A 16,227-nucleotide genomic window follows, 5' to 3' on the forward strand; every position below is an offset into this window, starting at 1 on the left:
ACGTCACACATTGGCAGGACCAACGAGGAGCGAAAAGGACGACGGTGCAGGGAGTGCACGTAGATGGTAAAAATTTGATTAGGTTTATTAGGGCCACGGCACTCACTTGACATTTTCCACAGATTTCTGTTTCCCAACTTGTTTGGGACTCATTGAACACTTTGTTTTTGTGGGGAAGAACAGAAAATGCTACAAAGAAGAGGTTAAAAAGATGTCATTTATGGATTATCTATGAACTTAATAGGAATTTAGTATAGCTAGAAAATTTAACAAAAACTGTAATTTTATTACACTTAAAACAATTTTGAAATATTTTTTTACATGGCATTGCCTGGAACTGTTTGTTAAAAACGAGGAGTGATGAAAAAAGTGTCGGAAAAGGGGCAGTTCCAAGGGATAGGAGAAGAACTATTGCCAGTGAATGTTTGCTGGCCTAAGACCAGCTTTTCCAAACAGTTGTTACCAACAAATGTGCTCGCTCATTTGTTAGTAAATTCTGCCAGGGACCAACAGTCCTTTCACCCATCCCTGTGATTCCCCCCAGCTCAAGGCCCGTTTTCCAGATTCTTCGTTGGCCAGATGTTAGACAACCGAGGCCAGCAGCACCGTGATATCGTCTGGCTTCCCACCGGACGCCTCTATGTTGAGTTTCCGGGCATTCTGGCTAAACGGAGAATCATGATTCGGATTGTAGCTCAGGGTGCGGGCCATCAGGGCCAGCGCATTGGCGGCCATTTGAAGGCGCACCGGGTCCGAGATCCCGGACATTTCCGTCAGAGCCTCGACGAGGAAGGCCTCGGGCACATTATCGTACACGCCGTCGGTGGCCAGGAGGATGACGTCGCCCAGTTCGACGCGCAATTTGATGGTATCCGCCGATTCGGGGCCATCGGACAGGACATTGTCCTCGTGACCCGGCGGCGCAGAGGACAACTGATAGGGCGTGTTGAAGTGGTGCTGCTGCTCCAGGGACCTGCAGATCACCGCACCAGATCGCACCACCATGAAGCCACTGTCGCCGATGTTGGCGGTGTACAGGGTGCTATTCGCCCTATTGAGGGATAGGATGCAGGCCGTGCAGCTGCCCACAATGCGGCACCTATGCTCCAGGAGCTCGCAATAGCCCCGTCCCAGCAGCAGGTCCGGTCGCTCCGGCACAAAGTCCTGGGCCCGCGAGAATCTCTCGCAGGAGCGCATGAGGAACATGCTGAACTCACCGGGATCAATGCCATAATTGCGCCAGCCGCCCACGCCATCGGCCACGCCCAGCACATAGGCCTGCGCGTTGGAGGACATGAACCAGGCATCCTCGCCGAACTTGCCACGACTATACTGGGGATACTCGGCCGAGTCCTTTGCAAAACCGCAGGCCACGCTCACGAGTCGCGGAAGTGGACGGTCGACCTTGTCCTCGCTCCGCAGGAAGTCACCCTCGCCACCCGAATTCCAGGACACTGGAGGAGCTGCCTTCGGCTGGTGAACGAACATCCTGGGATTTTGGCTACGATACTGCCGGTTACCGAACACCCAGCCATCGCCACTGGCCTCTTGACCACTCGGCGGGTACTCCAGGGGCTTGCGAGCCCACAGACGGCGCAGGAATTGACCACTTTCATAGGTCAAAGTCAGGGCCATCTCCAGCAGCTGTTCGCAGCAACTGATCAGCGTTCGCTGGAGCGCCCGACGAGCGCCTCCCATTTCCACAGCGAAGTCCACATCCATCGCCAGCGCTTTCTTGCTTACAAACTGCTGTGTTTTTCTATTCAAAAATCGAATGGATTGTGTGCTATTCAAACGAATGCCGAACGGTAACTGAATTTTCGAGGGGTGTCATCTTGGCCGAAAAGTAATTGGGTTCTGAGATCAAATTGAGCTGGAAAAATACTTTTTTCACGGGGAGTTGCTAGAGAAGCTTAGGGGTTCTAAAACCACATTTGGGAATGTCTAAAAGTATGCAATAAAAACTACAAGTTCACCGTTGGAATTGAGTTCTTTCAAAATCTATTGTTGCATACTTCTCAGCACCTTTAAATTTATAGCGATTTTCCTGATTTTCTTGATATTCTTGATAAATTTAAGCGTATATATTTTCCAAAGGCCAGACACCTCTATTTAAATCCAATTAAACTGCCTGCAATATTTTGGAAAACCCACACCGGGTACTTTACCCCCCTTTCCTGATCCCTTCAGCCCATTTGCCCGGCCAACAAAAAACCTCTGGAAGCGGAGGCCTCAACTCAATTATGCACAATTACGGACACAAACAGATAGCAAGTGGTGCCACATGGGAATGGAAATGGGAATGCCTCTCGATCTGCCCGGGGTCCCAAGGCAGACGAAATTTTTGGGGCTTCCCCCGTGAATCGGAATCGGAAGGCAGTCGCTGCAGTGGCAGTTGCATTTCCAGTTGCAGTTGCAGATGTGGCACTTGAATTGCACATAGCATAGCTCATTGCTTGCCACTCGACTGGGATGAAGTGGTGCAGCTGCAGCTGTGGGTGGTGCAGGTGGTGGATCACTCGGAAAAATGCGCCTAAGTTTAATTAATTGTGAAAATGTTTGGGCATATGGTAATCCTTTTTTAAAAAGGAGAAGAGCTCCTAAAAAATGAACAGAATACTAGATTAACTTTGCTATATAAATTCTTAAAGTATTATTTTTTAAATTATCTACAATTAAAGCCAAAGTTCTCTTAGTATATGGTTATGCTACTATTAAAGTTTAATGAAAATTCTTCATTGATTTATAGATTTTTGATTTATGTCATATTATATTTTGTATTATATTTTAAGTACATAAATTATTAAAACCATAATTTTTTCCTTGACTTAGCGATTTTTATCTATGTCATAATATATTAATTATTTTATTCTGAGTTTATAAATCATTAACATAAGATTTATAAATAATTCTTTAAATAAACAATCAATAAACAATAAAACGTAAACAGATTCAAGCTTAAATTTTTATTTTTTGCAACATCTGAGGTCATATCATCCACTTTTATTTAGTGATATTTTTTTACTGAAGTTTAATTTCTCACACTTTTTTTGCAGTGCGGTGTTTTTGAAATGCCATTGAATTGCTTAAATACTTTCATCGTCGTCATCGCTTAATGGCTTGCCTTTTTTGGTTGCCATGTCTACTTGGGCTCGGGCTTTGCCGTTCTCCGCCCAAAAAATGACGATGCAACATATGCGAGTGGCATGAATAAACGGCCTGCTTGAACGAGTGAATGAATGAATGAATGAACGAATCACTGACTGGATTGGATGGCTGATATGAAGTGCAATCAATGCAAAAACGTTTTCAAGTGCCCGCCAGAGAGGCAGCCAGTTAGTCACTCAGTCAGCCAGTCAGCCAGCCAGCCAGCCAGTCAGCCATCCATCCAGCCATTTAGCCAACCACCCAGACTAGACAATCCCAGGCACCAGATGCAATTTCTGCCCCGGCCCCGAAAAGGGGGAGGGAATATTAGATGCACACAAGCCATGTGCGTCGTTGTCGGTGTGAAAGGATTATTCACACACTATTGATTTCAAATTGAGTTGACTTCAAATCCGTCTGAATTGACAGCAGCCAGCACATGGCAACACGTCCCGTTCCCATTTCCCGATCTCCCAGCCGGAAGTTGACTAATGAATTTAATTTGCAGTGGGTGTTGAAGCAAATAGAGCAGCTCACAGGGCTGCCAGGAGTCGGGGGAGTCGGGGGAATCACAGGAATCAGCGGCATCACAGGGCTCCCAGGCTCACCAGCTCACAAGCTCACAGATCAGCGAACCAGGAACTGACTGATTGACTGCTCCGCCCGATGCCCTGATGTCCTGATGTCCTTATATCCTGGTGTCTGCCCTCCCCTCCTGGCGCCTGTAAGTAGGCAACTGTTTTGGTTTGCCCTCTTGAGGAGCCCACCTCCTCGGCGACTCGGCAATTGATTGACATTGGATGGATGCCGCAAATAGCTGGTTTTTGGCCTGCAGTTCTCCATTCTAGGTGCACCAAGAAATTACAATTCACCGCAAATTAATTGTAAGTTAACAGGTAAATACTAAACATAGGGATTAGCCATAAATTTAAAATGTAGTTTAAATGGTTTTGAAAAACTAGATGTAGGAAATGTAATGGTAATATTTGAAAAGGTGCTTAATATTAGTTAAATATACGAATTTTTAAAATAATAATTGTTAGTCATAATTATTATATATTTAATTTTGTATTAGATTTATTGTTTTACCCAAAAGCACGTAATATGGCATATTAATACCAATACATATTCCTAAAAACCATTTAAAGTTTTAAGCATCCAAACAAGAAAATTCAATAAAAAAGTAACCGAAGCTCAATTTTTTCTACAATTTTTAAATTTACTTTCACTTACACTGTGCCAAATAAAAATCATTTACAGCTTTGTAATATATTTAATAATTAATATACAATTTTCAAACCTGAAATATTATTTTTCATATATTTTATTTTTGAATAGTTTTTAGTCTCTCATGTTTGATATGTATATTCAATTTTTTCTTAAAAAATTTTATGGTAGGACTCCCACCCTGTTCTTTCCCTTGTTTTTTGGTCAGTGCTGGGCAAAGGCCAGACAGTCGTGTGGTGGTCAAAGGGACAAAGGACCTCGCCGCAATTGTTGACTGACCAATGATCAATTTAATAGGAAAACAATATTGATAGCCGAGGAGCACTTGGCAGGCACTTCCTGTCCCAGGGACAGGATGCTCGGCAGGCGGAAGTGTTGCGGTTTTCGGGTGGATGTGAAGTGCGAGCTGCCCGAGAGTTTTGTTTGTTTGCCTCGAAAACTTGGCAAACTTTTGGTGTTGTGTGTTGTAACTAAATTTTCGAGAGGACAAAGGGCAACACTTTCACTTCTCGTCTCGGGTGGAACTCCCTGTTTGGTTTCTTGTGGTTTATTATTCACGCCTGAATTGATTGTAAATTAAAGTTTGTGTCGTTGTGCATTTTGAGGTCAGCCTATGGCAAAGTTTTCTTTTGTGTGCGTGCGGACTGTGGGGATCTTGGGTCCTCGGGTCCGGCCTTTGTCCTCCTTTGCTCCCGTTGTCCTCTTGTCCTTTGTGTGTGAGTGGGCTGAAGTCCTGTGGTCCTGGGTCCTTGATGCCCGGCCATATTAGAAGCCAAAAGGCATTCGAGTGCACATAAGACGATTACACATCATTTAACCGACGCACATTGCAAAACTATGGGGCAAAACCGAAAGCCCCCACGACTGCCCCCTCCAAAATTGCCAAATTTCTCAGGTCTCAGGTCCCAGGACCCAGGTCCCAGGTCCCAGGTCCTGTGTAATTGTTGCTCCTTCTTATTGACTGCTGCATATTGATTATAGCACCCGTCGCCTTGGAGCTGCCTGCCCAAGTTCATTTTCCTCCTTGACTTGACTTGATTGCCGGCATTTGTCGTTCTTGTTTAAAATTCAATCGCTGCACTCAACTGTGCACGAAATGTATTCATGTGTGTAACTCTAGTTTTGGGGGGGTTTTTGGACTCCATTTGTACACATACTCTATGTGTGTATTCGTTCTGAGACAAAATTAATTTGGTGTTAATAAAGTGAAAGTGTGGCCGGGCTGCCAGCCTTTGTCTGCGTTATGGAAACTTTAAGAAGGCTTAAATTGATTGCCTCTCCAAAGTTTAAAGGGGCCATTTTGATTGGTCTTCTACGGAGGGAAAGTGTTTACCTTTATGTTTTTGGGAAGTTAAGAAAGATTTTGCTTTTATGTATCCCAGTATCTGTAGATTCTGCAGTCATTTCTTAAATTTTCCACATTCAACATTTTTATATAGATTTATTTAATTTGGTCGACCATTATACAGATTCGAAATGCAAACTAGTAAATTCTCGCAAGTCCTTAGTAACTCGTTGCATTTGATAGGAATGGGCGTGGTAGTGGGCGTGGCAGTTTGCGGACTTTCCGCCCTCAGAATGCCCAAGGCATTGAACAGGATTGGTCAGCTTTTCAAATCAGCCTTTGGAGACCTTGGCGCCAGACGCTTTTACAGCGGCGGCTTTCAGGTAAACCGCGAATTCTTGAGGACTTAGCTGAAATTAATTTAAAGAAAATATATACGCGAATTCTTTAGTTGAAGCTTACCCTTAAGTTTCGTTTATTTTGATTATCAACAAATAAAAATGCGAATTCTCTAGATTTTTTCAGATATTTCGCGAATTCTTTAGGTTTAATCTAAAACCTAACCTAAAAAAATTGTTTTTTTTTTATAAATAGTATAAAATATACATAGATAAGATTATAACTATATTCAATTTTTTATCTTCAGGAGCGGATGTCGCCCCGCGAAGCATCTCAAATCCTGGGCACTAGTCTGAGTGCTCCTTGGAGACGAATGAGGGAGACTCATCGTCGGGTTATCCTGGCCAATCATCCGGATCGCAATGGCTCACCATACTTGACTGCCAAAATCAACGAGGCCAAGCATGTGCTTTTAGACCGGAAAAATCGGTCCAGATAACTAACGATTCGGGAAGAGAAGCAAAGACTCTCAAATGGCAGTCGATTGACTGGTGTTTTTCAAATCTAATGCATCATGCCCTAACAAAATTATATTTGTATACCCCTGATAGCAAAACATTAAATTATTAAGCAATGAGTGGTATTTGCATCGTCCCAAATGCGTAAACATTTTTAAGTATGTGGTATGGTATACATATGTATGAGTATTTATCTTGTTGCTGTGAAACCCTGCTGCTAATGTCCTGTCCTCGGAGGTCCTGCTGCTACTTTCCGATCCTTTTTCCTGTCCCACGCACGCCACAAAGTACCTGTTCGCTTGGGAAACGTTGTGTACTTGGGTCAACTGAACTGCTTTCTGCTGCTCCTTAAGCTGCCAAACTTTTGCCACTTGGCCACAGTTCTTGTCGAGAGTGCGAGGGTGGGCTTTACAGGGTTAACCCCATAGACATATCGGTCTTCTAAATTATTGTCAGTGGAATTTAAAGCAGATTTCTATACCTAAGCTTTTTTTTTTTTTTTTTTTTTTTTTTTTTTTTTTTTTTTTTTTTTTTTTTTTTTTTTTTTTTTTTTTTTTTTTTTTTTTTTTTTTTTTTTTTTTTTATCAAAAATATGTGATAAAGATAAGTGTTTAAATGTATGCAACAATATATTTTAAAGCTAGAAATACATTGAGTACAGCATACTTTAAGTCATATTTAAAAATAGCTGAAGCTTTATTATCCAATAAAAATGTTGAGCTTAAAAATAAGCTACAATATATATTACTTTAAGAAATACAATATAAAAAAAGGACCCAAAAGGACGTCAAATTTTGCAGCATACTTTTAGACACATTAATATATTTCTTAAAAAAATGTGTTCTTAAAAAGCTGTGCAAATGCGTAAACGTTTGCTTTACGTTACGCCGAAAAACAACTCCGGTGGTCCACATTAATAATGTGGACATAGAGCAAGCGACTAAGGCGAAATACCTAGGCCTCACACTGGACAAACGCCTAACCTTCCGAGAACATATTGCCAGAGTCGTCAAAATGTGCAACCTAAAGCGGAACCAATTATTCTGGATGCTAAACAAGAAAAGCAAACTATCTCTAAGATGCAAGCGGCACATTTATCAACAAATCATCGCACCAACTTGGAGATATGGAATCCAAATTTGGGGAGTGGCGGCTGCGTCCCACCGAAAACGTTTCCAAACCGTCCAGAACAAAACATTAAGACAAATCACTGGCTGTGAGTGGTTCGTTAGCGGCCAAACGCTTCACAATGACCTAAACCTGAGTCTTGTTGAAGACCAAATATCGTTCTTCTCAAGCAGGTACAACGACCGTCTAACTGCCCACCGTAATCGTCTAGCCCGGAGATTACAGGGGGCTATCCCAATTCGCAGGCTCAAAAGAAGACATTTTGGGCTGCTCCTAAGAGACTAATATGAATATATTATTTACTTGAAACTAGTCGTAATTTGATCTACTCCTATATACCAAGTTGAAAACTAATTATAATTTATAATTAAGAGATTATTTACTTAAGAAAACATTTAGGTTAAAGGCTTTAATTAGATCTGTTCCTGGATTATATTAAATAAAGATGTTAATTAAAAAAAAAAAAAAAAAAAAAAAAAAAAAAAAAAAAGCTGTGAAATTACTGTTGGCATTTTCGGCTACTGGCACTCAATGGGTTAAGCGGAAGGGAGCAACTGGCCGATGTCCAGGCATGCACTTGACGGTTGCTCTTCCCGCCCCAAAAAATGCATCTCCTTCGGCCAGTCTTCTTCTTGGTACATCAAAGTTGCCAACTTTCGAGTTGAGGAATTTTCGACAAGGCAGGCTCGGACTTGGAGGAACTTTTGTTACTTTACCTTTTACCTGAGACAGGACGAAGGACTCGACTCGGCAACCGAAAAAGGAGGTGGAATTAGAGGCGGCAAGTTTAATTGTTGTGTGTTGTCCTGCCTTTCGGCCCGGGCACGGGTATAAATTCAACCGGCGCTCAGGTGTCCTTAGTGGTGTTCTAATTACTAACAAACTTAATTTGCTACAAGTTATTTTCTTGCGGACACCGCTTACTCGTACTTCCACAACCGCCGGGCCCGTCTTTTTATGACCATGGCCACTTGACTCGCCACTCCTTTCGGCCAGGACACTTAAGCCCACGCGAATCCTGGCCTCCACTTCTCCTCGAGAGCTCGCTGCGCCGAAACACGAGGGTCGCAGAATCCCCGAAAAAGAATAAACTCAAGAACTAAGTCGGTAGATAGGCCCCCGGTAAGTAGTCCTGTGACAGGGGGACAATTCACTGGCATGCAAATGAGTGCGAGTCCAGGACTTACATTTCCAGATAGTTTTTAAGAACTAAACATAAATGAGAACTTGCTTGTTAAGTCTTACGATTTTGTTTCAGCTTTTCGTCTTGAATTCGAAAATTTTACCTTAACCTTTTTTAAATTAATTGAAGTCCAAAAAAGTATCTAAAAGTATCCAACAATAAACCTTTACTTGTTTAATGCATACTTTTAGACACCTTAATAAGGAATTTCAAAGCCTTTCTGATTTTTTAGAATCAAATTGCTCTGAGAAAAGATTTCGCATTAAAACCAAATCACTAAATCTCTTTGAGATAAACTAAGCAAATATTTATTTTATTTTGGTCTATTAATCACAGCTCTTTTGCCAACTTAAGCACTGTTTTTCTTGAGGGCAACCACTATCGGTGTTAGCCGCCTCCTTGGGTCAAAACTTCGAATGATTCTCCTTCGGGGACCCAAGAGGAACTGGCCGCAACCGGCACTTCATTGGCCAAGACGGCAAACGGGCCAGAGGATATGGTCTTTCGGTTTTGGGCTCGAGTCTGGGTTTGAGTTTGAGTTCCTAGCTGTGTCTCAAGACCCCGAAGACGGGGCTCTCCCCGTTGTAAATTATGCGCTTTGGCTTACAAATTGCATGTGCCTGGCAGCATGAAGCATGTGGCCAGTCAACTGGCTGACTCCTGCCGAGGATGCTGCTCTTGTGTCCCTGACTTGGCATCGTCACCTACGTCCGGCTCCTTTTGCCTATTTTTAATGATTTTGCCAGAGGGTATGACGACTTTTGCATGTTTTATAAAGAATGTTTTGATTATTATGCTAAAAACTAGCTAATATAATACTACACTTTTATTTACAATACCAAGACATCGTAACTAGAGCATTCTCTATATATATTTTTATTCATATAAGAACTATAACTACATTTTCTACCCAAATAACTTTTTATTTTTCTATTAAATATAATACTTTTAATAATAGGATTTCAAATACAATATGACGGTCTAAACTATTATAACTATGTTGATGCTTATGTGGGTAGTAGCTAAATGCGGGTCCTGGCCATTAATACTATGATGTTTCTAAGTGAAAAGGTACCAACTTTTCCTGGTTGATTTTTTTATTTTCATATCTCCCAAACTAGGGTATTAAGAAAGTCAGTCCACTAGTACCCTGTTTACGACTTGCATCTACAGCCTCCAACAAATGCGTGGTCAAAGTTGTTTGCATGTCCGAGTCCGTAGCCGGGTATTCAAATGAGCGGCTTGCAACTTGTTTTTGCGGCAACTGGGCAACTTCTTGGACATACTTTTGCCCCCGACTCAAAGGCAAATATTTTATGCTTTACGTGGTTAGGTTACTTGAGAAATTACGTGGCTACCAGCGCACTTTCCACTTGCCGCCCCGTTTTCATTGTCTTTTGATGGTGATGGTGGCGAGGCCCGTTTCCTGCATTAGTATTTAACATGAGCTTCTGCTGCCACTGCCGCCGCCTAAAAGTATGCAAAGTTATTTCTTGTGTGCGTCTTGTGGGTTAACTAAATGCTACATCCTAACTCTAAACGCATTCAACTTGACTTTTTATCTTTAACCACCCCATACACCATACCCACTATACCCACCAACCCCGGACTCACTTCCCCCTCCTTGCAGTCAGAATGCTTTTGTGTACTTAGCGCAACCGCAAAAAAAGTTGTAAAAATCGTGTAAAAAATTCTCGCACACAAAACGTGCAAAATGCGTTTTAGTTTGTGGCCACACTGGACTCTAATAATTTATTTTAATGATAATGCATGCTAGTCATTCGGAGTGGTCAGCCGAAAGTTGCTTTCTGGGGTTAAGTAACCGCCATGCTTAGCAGACTGACTGAGTGTCACATTCGGGCCCAAAGAAAAAGGAAAAAAGAACAAAAGTTTCTAGAGCACCCCAAAATCAGTTTTCGGGGATATTGTGTTCGCCTAATGATATGCCTGAAATATTAAGTGCTCGACACGCCCACTTGGACAGTTCGAGGGGGGCGTGTCGCATATAGCGCATCATTGTAAAACCCTTTCGGCAAGACAAGTGCAAAGTTTTCCCCACAAAAACTTTTATGCTACCATAAAACTTGTGCATTTTTCTACAAAACAAAGAAGAAACAATCAGCAGAAGCAAAAAAAAAGTGGATAAAAAACACCCGAAACAGAAACAGAGTTGGTCTCACTTTTTTCCCTGTCTCCTTCCATTGCTTAAAACAAAATGCAAATAAAAAGTTTTAGCCTAGAAGGGCCGCTTTTTTCCACGGCTTTTTTTTTATTACATTTCTAAGAACTACTTGGGCTGAAGGTTGCCTTGGTTTTTGATGGGGCGGGAAACCACAAAGTTCGGTGGGTTATTGGCGGGAGGTTGGTTTAGCCCCTGGGCCGAGGGTAAAAAGGTTTGACCCAAAAAACCTCGAGGGGAATTGTTCTCCTACCACATTTATGGTTTCTTATGAATTGTTCCTTGCCAGTTAAAAGTACAATTCCATTGCGTTGAAATAGTTTAGATTTCCATTTATTTGTATACTTTTTATTTAATGTCGCCCTTATTGCATTATTTATTTATATCAATAAGTCAGTGTTTTTTTAAGATGTTTCACTTTTAAAGTATGTTTAATTTTTTAAACAAATCTACACTTTCATTAAAAAAATAGTATAGTATAGTAATAGTAATGAATTATTCACATTATTTTTTAGGTGTTCCTTTCAGGTAATTGGTTTTTGTTCATGACTTTGAGTGAGTAAACGTAGCTATGAGTAAGTTCCTCTATCTCCGCTTAATCACATCCACTTTTTGAAGGGGAACACGTTCCCATAATTGTCGAAATCCAGCGTCTGCCTTTCGGGGATTGAAATGTGCGATCGTATCTCTGGTGTAACCAGTTAAAATTCCAGGCACCTCCGCGGAGGATTCCTCATCGAAATGATGACCCTCATCGTGTCCCTCATCCATGAACTCCAGGGCAAGGGTCTGCATAAAGGAAAGGTTTTTTAATATGGTATATAGTATAAATTTTTTTTCTTAAACTCATTTTACAAATTATAGATATTTTTAATTTTTTTTTAATGGTATATATAATTTATATTTTTTGCTGAATTTTTTTTAAAAGTGTTTCTACGACTATAAATATATTTAAAAAAATTACAAAGGGCGAGAATTTATTTCTGCTTTGTTTGTAAGCATTTTCAAAAAGTATTTATTCTTTTGTGGCTCATCCAATTTTTTACAAGAAAGACACACTTTCCTATTGATTTTCCACTTACCATATGGATAGAAATGGCGGCCACTGCCAAGAGGGCCAATAGCTTGAGAAGGAAAACCATGGCCAAAGTCGGGGGAATCGGTAAAAAATATAGATATTCCGTTGGCGGTAAAATGCCTCACAACATTTTACGTTGAGCGGCGAGTACGAACTGAAATCGCAAAAACGCCAGCGAATTGAGCCGAGCAAATCGCCTGAAAGGCATTATAATCGGGGACCCACGTGTGCGGCATACCGAAAAAGCTCCGCTGACCCTGCCTTATACTACTGGGCTACTACTGTTTATGGCCTATAGTATAGGGGGCTTTATTTTTAGCCCGCGGCGTCAAGCCCTCCGCCCACTTCTCACCTTTGCGATTCACCTGTCGGCACTGTTGACTCATTCAATTGCCCGCCTTAATGATGGAAATTGCTTTTTTATGCCGCCCGCCGCTGCTGCCGTTTGATTTGTGTTTTAATTTCCATCAATGGCTGTGCGAATTATTGACCAGAACGTGAATGAGAAAAACCAAAACAAAAAAAAAGGCAAATAAAATAAAAACAGTGAGCAATTTGTGTGTGATGTTGGGGCACAAAAAGTGTCAGCTGTCGTGTTTGGCTGTGAATTATGACCACTGGCCACTGTTAATCGCCAAAATATGGCAGCACCACATTAAAAATCAAATCAACATTACAGAAACATTAAAAAATTGATAGCTTTATTACCTTCAACTTAATGGAGGTTATGAGTCTAGAGGACTTTACTTTTAGTTTATAATGCGAAGGGAAAAATATCCCTAACATCATACCTTTTCGAGTTCAAAATTTAAATGTTTAATATCTAAAGCTTCATTAAATGTTCATTACTTGATAAAGATGATTTATATCGTGAGTTCTTAAAAGAATGCTTAAAGAACCTGCACGACTTCAACACTATACTTATCTTTTTACCAATATATACACAAAGGAAAACCCTATATTTCATATAAATACCATTCATTAGAGCTTTCTAAAACTAGTTTCCATTGTCCAACCTCAAGATGAAGGTCACCATTGCAATTCCAGGACTTTTTATGGTTCTTTTCTGCGTCCTACAAACGCCGACTATGGCCGAAGATGTATGTAACCTTTAAGACTAAAAATATTCCTTTAAAAAAAGCAACGATATTTGCTTATATTTTTCCAACTAGTGTAATATCCAATTGCTATTTAATAAATCCGCCGAGTTTTGTGAAACATTGGCCTTCTTCAATCTAGAATTTTGCTCAAAATTGTCTTCGGTAAGATGGGGCTTGAAAATGTATTTTTAATATCCTTACACTAATACTTTGTTCTTTTAGGGTCTCAGCAACCAAAACCTCTTGACAGAGCTCCAAAATCAAGAAAAATTATTTTGTTCTCTACCCTTTTTTTCAGAAATTTGCAAACTCTGCGATTTTGCATCCCTGATTTCAGCTAATCAGAATATCTCGACTTCTATCGAAAAATCCATTGCAGGCTCAACACATACTTTTGCAGTTCCTGAAGTTCTTTCTCAAGGAGGACTCTTTTAGGAGACCGTGCCTTAAACGGCCTGGGCAACTGCAAATCAACTAAGCCGGAAAATTGAATTTATAACACCTTATTTTCCTTTTCACTTTGGCATGCCAGCCATTAAATATATTTACCTAGCATTGCAAAATTTTTAAAGTATTTAAATGTACAAAGGAAGGGGTTTCAGATACTTTGGTTGTTTTGAAAGTTAGTCTTGCACTTGCGATTATAAATAAAATCTTAAATCTCCGCATAATTGCATTACATATTATTAATAGTTTGGAAAATTTTTTAATTAGAAAACGTATGTCTTTTAATAATCAGGGGAATCGAATGTAAAAAGTTTTAAAAATAATAGGATCCAGATTTTGTTTTTGCCTTATGCTAATAATCACCATCACTTTAAGGAACATTTTTCTGATCGGTTTTTAAAAGGTGTAAAATAAAAGCCAGTGTAAAACAAGAAAAAGGGGAACGTTTTTCTTGAAGTGTTGTAGATAAAAAAACAATATTTTAGATTAGTTTAGTTGTTGAATTGCAGAAAAAAGGTCTGCGAGTTACCATGTTCAGTTATATTTTGGAAGAATATTAAAAACATTATAAATCAAACTTATATATTTTTTATATATTTTATTTTAACTTGAATGAATATAATGAACATAATAAGTCAAACTTAATAATATATGATTTTGATTATTAGAAAACAAAGCCGAATTATTTTGGAGATTCAATTTTTTATTTAAATATTTTAGACACCACATTTTCTTTTACTTTTCATCCTAGTGGCGGATTTATCTTTGTTAAGACAAATTGTTAATATAATTTTATTTATTATATAACATTATTTATTATACAATATTAATTATCATATATTATTTATTATCTTTAACCATTTAAGAGCTAATTTACTTCGTGAATGAGCTTTGAGTCCAAGAAAAAATGTCATTAATTATTGGGACACGACTTCAGTAAAAACTTTTATCGCCATAGAGCGAAGTACGAATTTCCCCCCATAAATATCGCAGTTCTGAACTTTCAAAATCAGTCTAAACCCTTCCAAGGCAAAATGAAGATTTCCTTAGCTGTTATTGGACTTTTCCTGGCTTTCTTCTGCAGTTCGCAAGTCATTACCTCAGCTGTAAGTGCTCAAGACGTCTTGTAAATGCTTTACTCAATTATTGTATTATTTATTTTGGACATCCCTCAGTTTTTCTTTGAAAGGCCGTCAACCATTTTCTGCACTTTTTTTCCCGATTTCATTTTGTGTCCCAGCAAGGACAAGGGCTCAGATGGATCTGGTTCTGGTGGATCAGGAGGATCGAGTGGTGGAAATGGAACTGCAGCTCCTGGAAATGGAACTGCTGGTAACTCCACCAACTTGTAGTACCACCTGAACTATTCGATTGATCTGAAAATCAAAGGTTTCCTGGCTTCATGTATATTATTGTGAAATTTATCCCTTACTTTTTGCGCCTGGCATGCCAATTCCCCTAATAAACACTTTCCGAATATAAAATTGCAAAAATTGTATTGCTTATTTTATTAAAAAGAAGATTTTCCTTACCGAGTTATAGGCAAGAGACCAGCTAGCTAGATAATTAATTTAATGATTTATTAGGTAAACGACCAGTGGAAACCTTTCCAAATTACCTATTACCCCCTTTTTAACCAAAAATTTCCATATAGTTAATCACTCGGCTGGATTCCACACACCTTCAGAGCGACTTTCGGTAAAAATTCAATTAATTGCGGGCTCTATCGGCGAATGCAATCGCCTATGAACTCATAAGCACATCAGCGCCCTCCACCTGGCCGACCTCTATAGCACACACAGTGCCCCGTATTTAGTGGACATAGTTAAAGATCGTTATCCAATTAGTCAAAAGCTCGTGTAATAAATTGCCCGAATTAAGGTGCGGAATTTTAATTACATAATTTACGCGTGCGTTGCGTGGCCATCGAAGATCCGAGGGATGGTTATGGTTACATTAGTCCTCCAAATCGGGATTCCTGCTCAAAGCCTGGCCAAAAAAAAAAGAATAAAAAACTAAAACAAACAAGTCAAGCGCAGTCGGAAAAGTGCGTTTGATAGCTCATCTTAATAGAAAAGTACACGCAATTCGGGTGCGCGGGCGGGTCATTAGAAAAATGACAGTAATAACAATAATTATGAATTTTATCCGATTAACGGGAAGAGCCAACCAACGGGTGTATATATTCAAATATTTAGTGCAATGCGTGCCATTGAACAATTAATTCTTATCTAGTTGGGCTGATGCAACAGTCCCTCCGACTTTTGACCCCTGACCCCTGACTCCTGACTCCTGGCGGCCGACCTCGGTGGCATTTCTCACATGTCATCGTGGAAGACACGGAGAGAAAATGTCCAGGAAATATTGCTTTAAGTTAAATAAATATTTTTATGACACAAAAACTATGAAATTACGTGTTTTTTATAAGAAAAAACAGTATAGAAAATATTTTGTATAAGCCTTAATTAAATCACATTCTATCACCAATAACAATTTAAAAAAAATTCCCTTTTTTCATAATAATTAAACATTTTATGATCCCTGAAAAAGATATGTATAACCTTTTAATTACATATAACATCATCACTAAATAAAC

General features: G+C 39.8%; 5 protein-coding genes across 5 annotated transcripts; 3 read left to right on the plus strand and 2 right to left on the minus strand.

The window, feature by feature from the left end:
- Window positions 1–247: 247 nt before the first annotated feature.
- On the minus strand, window positions 248–1,826 carry LOC108021992 (protein phosphatase PTC7 homolog). Its single transcript, XM_017090832.3, has one exon. It carries the CDS (start codon window positions 1,720–1,722, stop codon window positions 583–585), a length of 1,140 nt encoding a protein of 379 aa, XP_016946321.1. The 5' UTR covers window positions 1,723–1,826; the 3' UTR covers window positions 248–582.
- Window positions 1,827–5,774: 3,948 nt separating this feature from the next.
- Window positions 5,775–6,641, plus strand: LOC108021989 (uncharacterized). Its single transcript, XM_050887735.1, has 2 exons — window positions 5,775–6,042; window positions 6,306–6,641. The coding sequence occupies exons 1-2, from the start codon at window positions 5,851–5,853 to the stop codon at window positions 6,495–6,497; spliced, it is 384 nt and encodes a 127-aa protein (XP_050743692.1). The 5' UTR covers window positions 5,775–5,850; the 3' UTR covers window positions 6,498–6,641.
- A 4,671-nt stretch (window positions 6,642–11,312) lies between these two features.
- LOC108022002 (uncharacterized) lies at window positions 11,313–12,243 on the minus strand. Its single transcript, XM_017090840.3, has 2 exons — window positions 12,089–12,243; window positions 11,313–11,795 (listed from the first exon to the last, which is right to left on the minus strand). Exons 1-2 carry the CDS (start codon window positions 12,146–12,148, stop codon window positions 11,592–11,594), a joined length of 264 nt encoding a protein of 87 aa, XP_016946329.1. The 5' UTR covers window positions 12,149–12,243; the 3' UTR covers window positions 11,313–11,591.
- Window positions 12,244–13,077: 834 nt separating this feature from the next.
- LOC108022007 (uncharacterized) lies at window positions 13,078–13,747 on the plus strand. Its single transcript, XM_017090847.3, has 3 exons — window positions 13,078–13,184; window positions 13,257–13,346; window positions 13,407–13,747. Exons 1-3 carry the CDS (start codon window positions 13,107–13,109, stop codon window positions 13,617–13,619), a joined length of 381 nt encoding a protein of 126 aa, XP_016946336.1. The 5' UTR covers window positions 13,078–13,106; the 3' UTR covers window positions 13,620–13,747.
- An 878-nt stretch (window positions 13,748–14,625) lies between these two features.
- Window positions 14,626–15,124, plus strand: LOC108021988 (uncharacterized). The gene is made up of 2 exons (XM_017090828.3): window positions 14,626–14,737; window positions 14,807–15,124. Exons 1-2 carry the CDS (start codon window positions 14,666–14,668, stop codon window positions 14,981–14,983), a joined length of 249 nt encoding a protein of 82 aa, XP_016946317.1. The 5' UTR covers window positions 14,626–14,665; the 3' UTR covers window positions 14,984–15,124.
- The last annotated feature ends 1,103 nt before the right edge of the window (window positions 15,125–16,227 follow it).

The sequence above is a fragment of the Drosophila biarmipes genome, chromosome X, assembly GCF_025231255.1.
Source record: "Drosophila biarmipes strain raj3 chromosome X, RU_DBia_V1.1, whole genome shotgun sequence".
Taxonomy (NCBI): Eukaryota; Metazoa; Arthropoda; class Insecta; order Diptera; family Drosophilidae; genus Drosophila; species Drosophila biarmipes.

What these genes read in the sequence shown, in the direction of transcription:
- LOC108021992 (XM_017090832.3), bottom strand. Translation starts at nt 1,722, where the DNA reads ATGGATGTGGACTTCGCTGTGGAAATGGGAGGCGCTCGTCGGGCGCTC.
- LOC108021989 (XM_050887735.1), top strand. Translation starts at nt 5,851, where the DNA reads ATGCAAACTAGTAAATTCTCGCAAGTCCTTAGTAACTCGTTGCATTTG. An exon ending in TTTACAGCGGCGGCTTTCAG is followed by an intron (nt 6,043 to 6,305) that starts GTAAACCGCGAA and finishes TTTTATCTTCAG; the next exon opens with GAGCGGATGTCGCCCCGCGA.
- LOC108022002 (XM_017090840.3), bottom strand. Translation starts at nt 12,148, where the DNA reads ATGGTTTTCCTTCTCAAGCTATTGGCCCTCTTGGCAGTGGCCGCCATT. An exon ending in CCGCCATTTCTATCCATATG is followed by an intron (nt 11,796 to 12,088) that starts GTAAGTGGAAAA and finishes TCCTTTATGCAG; the next exon opens with ACCCTTGCCCTGGAGTTCAT.
- LOC108022007 (XM_017090847.3), top strand. Translation starts at nt 13,107, where the DNA reads ATGAAGGTCACCATTGCAATTCCAGGACTTTTTATGGTTCTTTTCTGC. An exon ending in CGCCGACTATGGCCGAAGAT is followed by an intron (nt 13,185 to 13,256) that starts GTATGTAACCTT and finishes TTTTCCAACTAG; the next exon opens with TGTAATATCCAATTGCTATT. An exon ending in TTTGCTCAAAATTGTCTTCG is followed by an intron (nt 13,347 to 13,406) that starts GTAAGATGGGGC and finishes TTGTTCTTTTAG; the next exon opens with GGTCTCAGCAACCAAAACCT.
- LOC108021988 (XM_017090828.3), top strand. Translation starts at nt 14,666, where the DNA reads ATGAAGATTTCCTTAGCTGTTATTGGACTTTTCCTGGCTTTCTTCTGC. An exon ending in CGCAAGTCATTACCTCAGCT is followed by an intron (nt 14,738 to 14,806) that starts GTAAGTGCTCAA and finishes GACATCCCTCAG; the next exon opens with TTTTTCTTTGAAAGGCCGTC.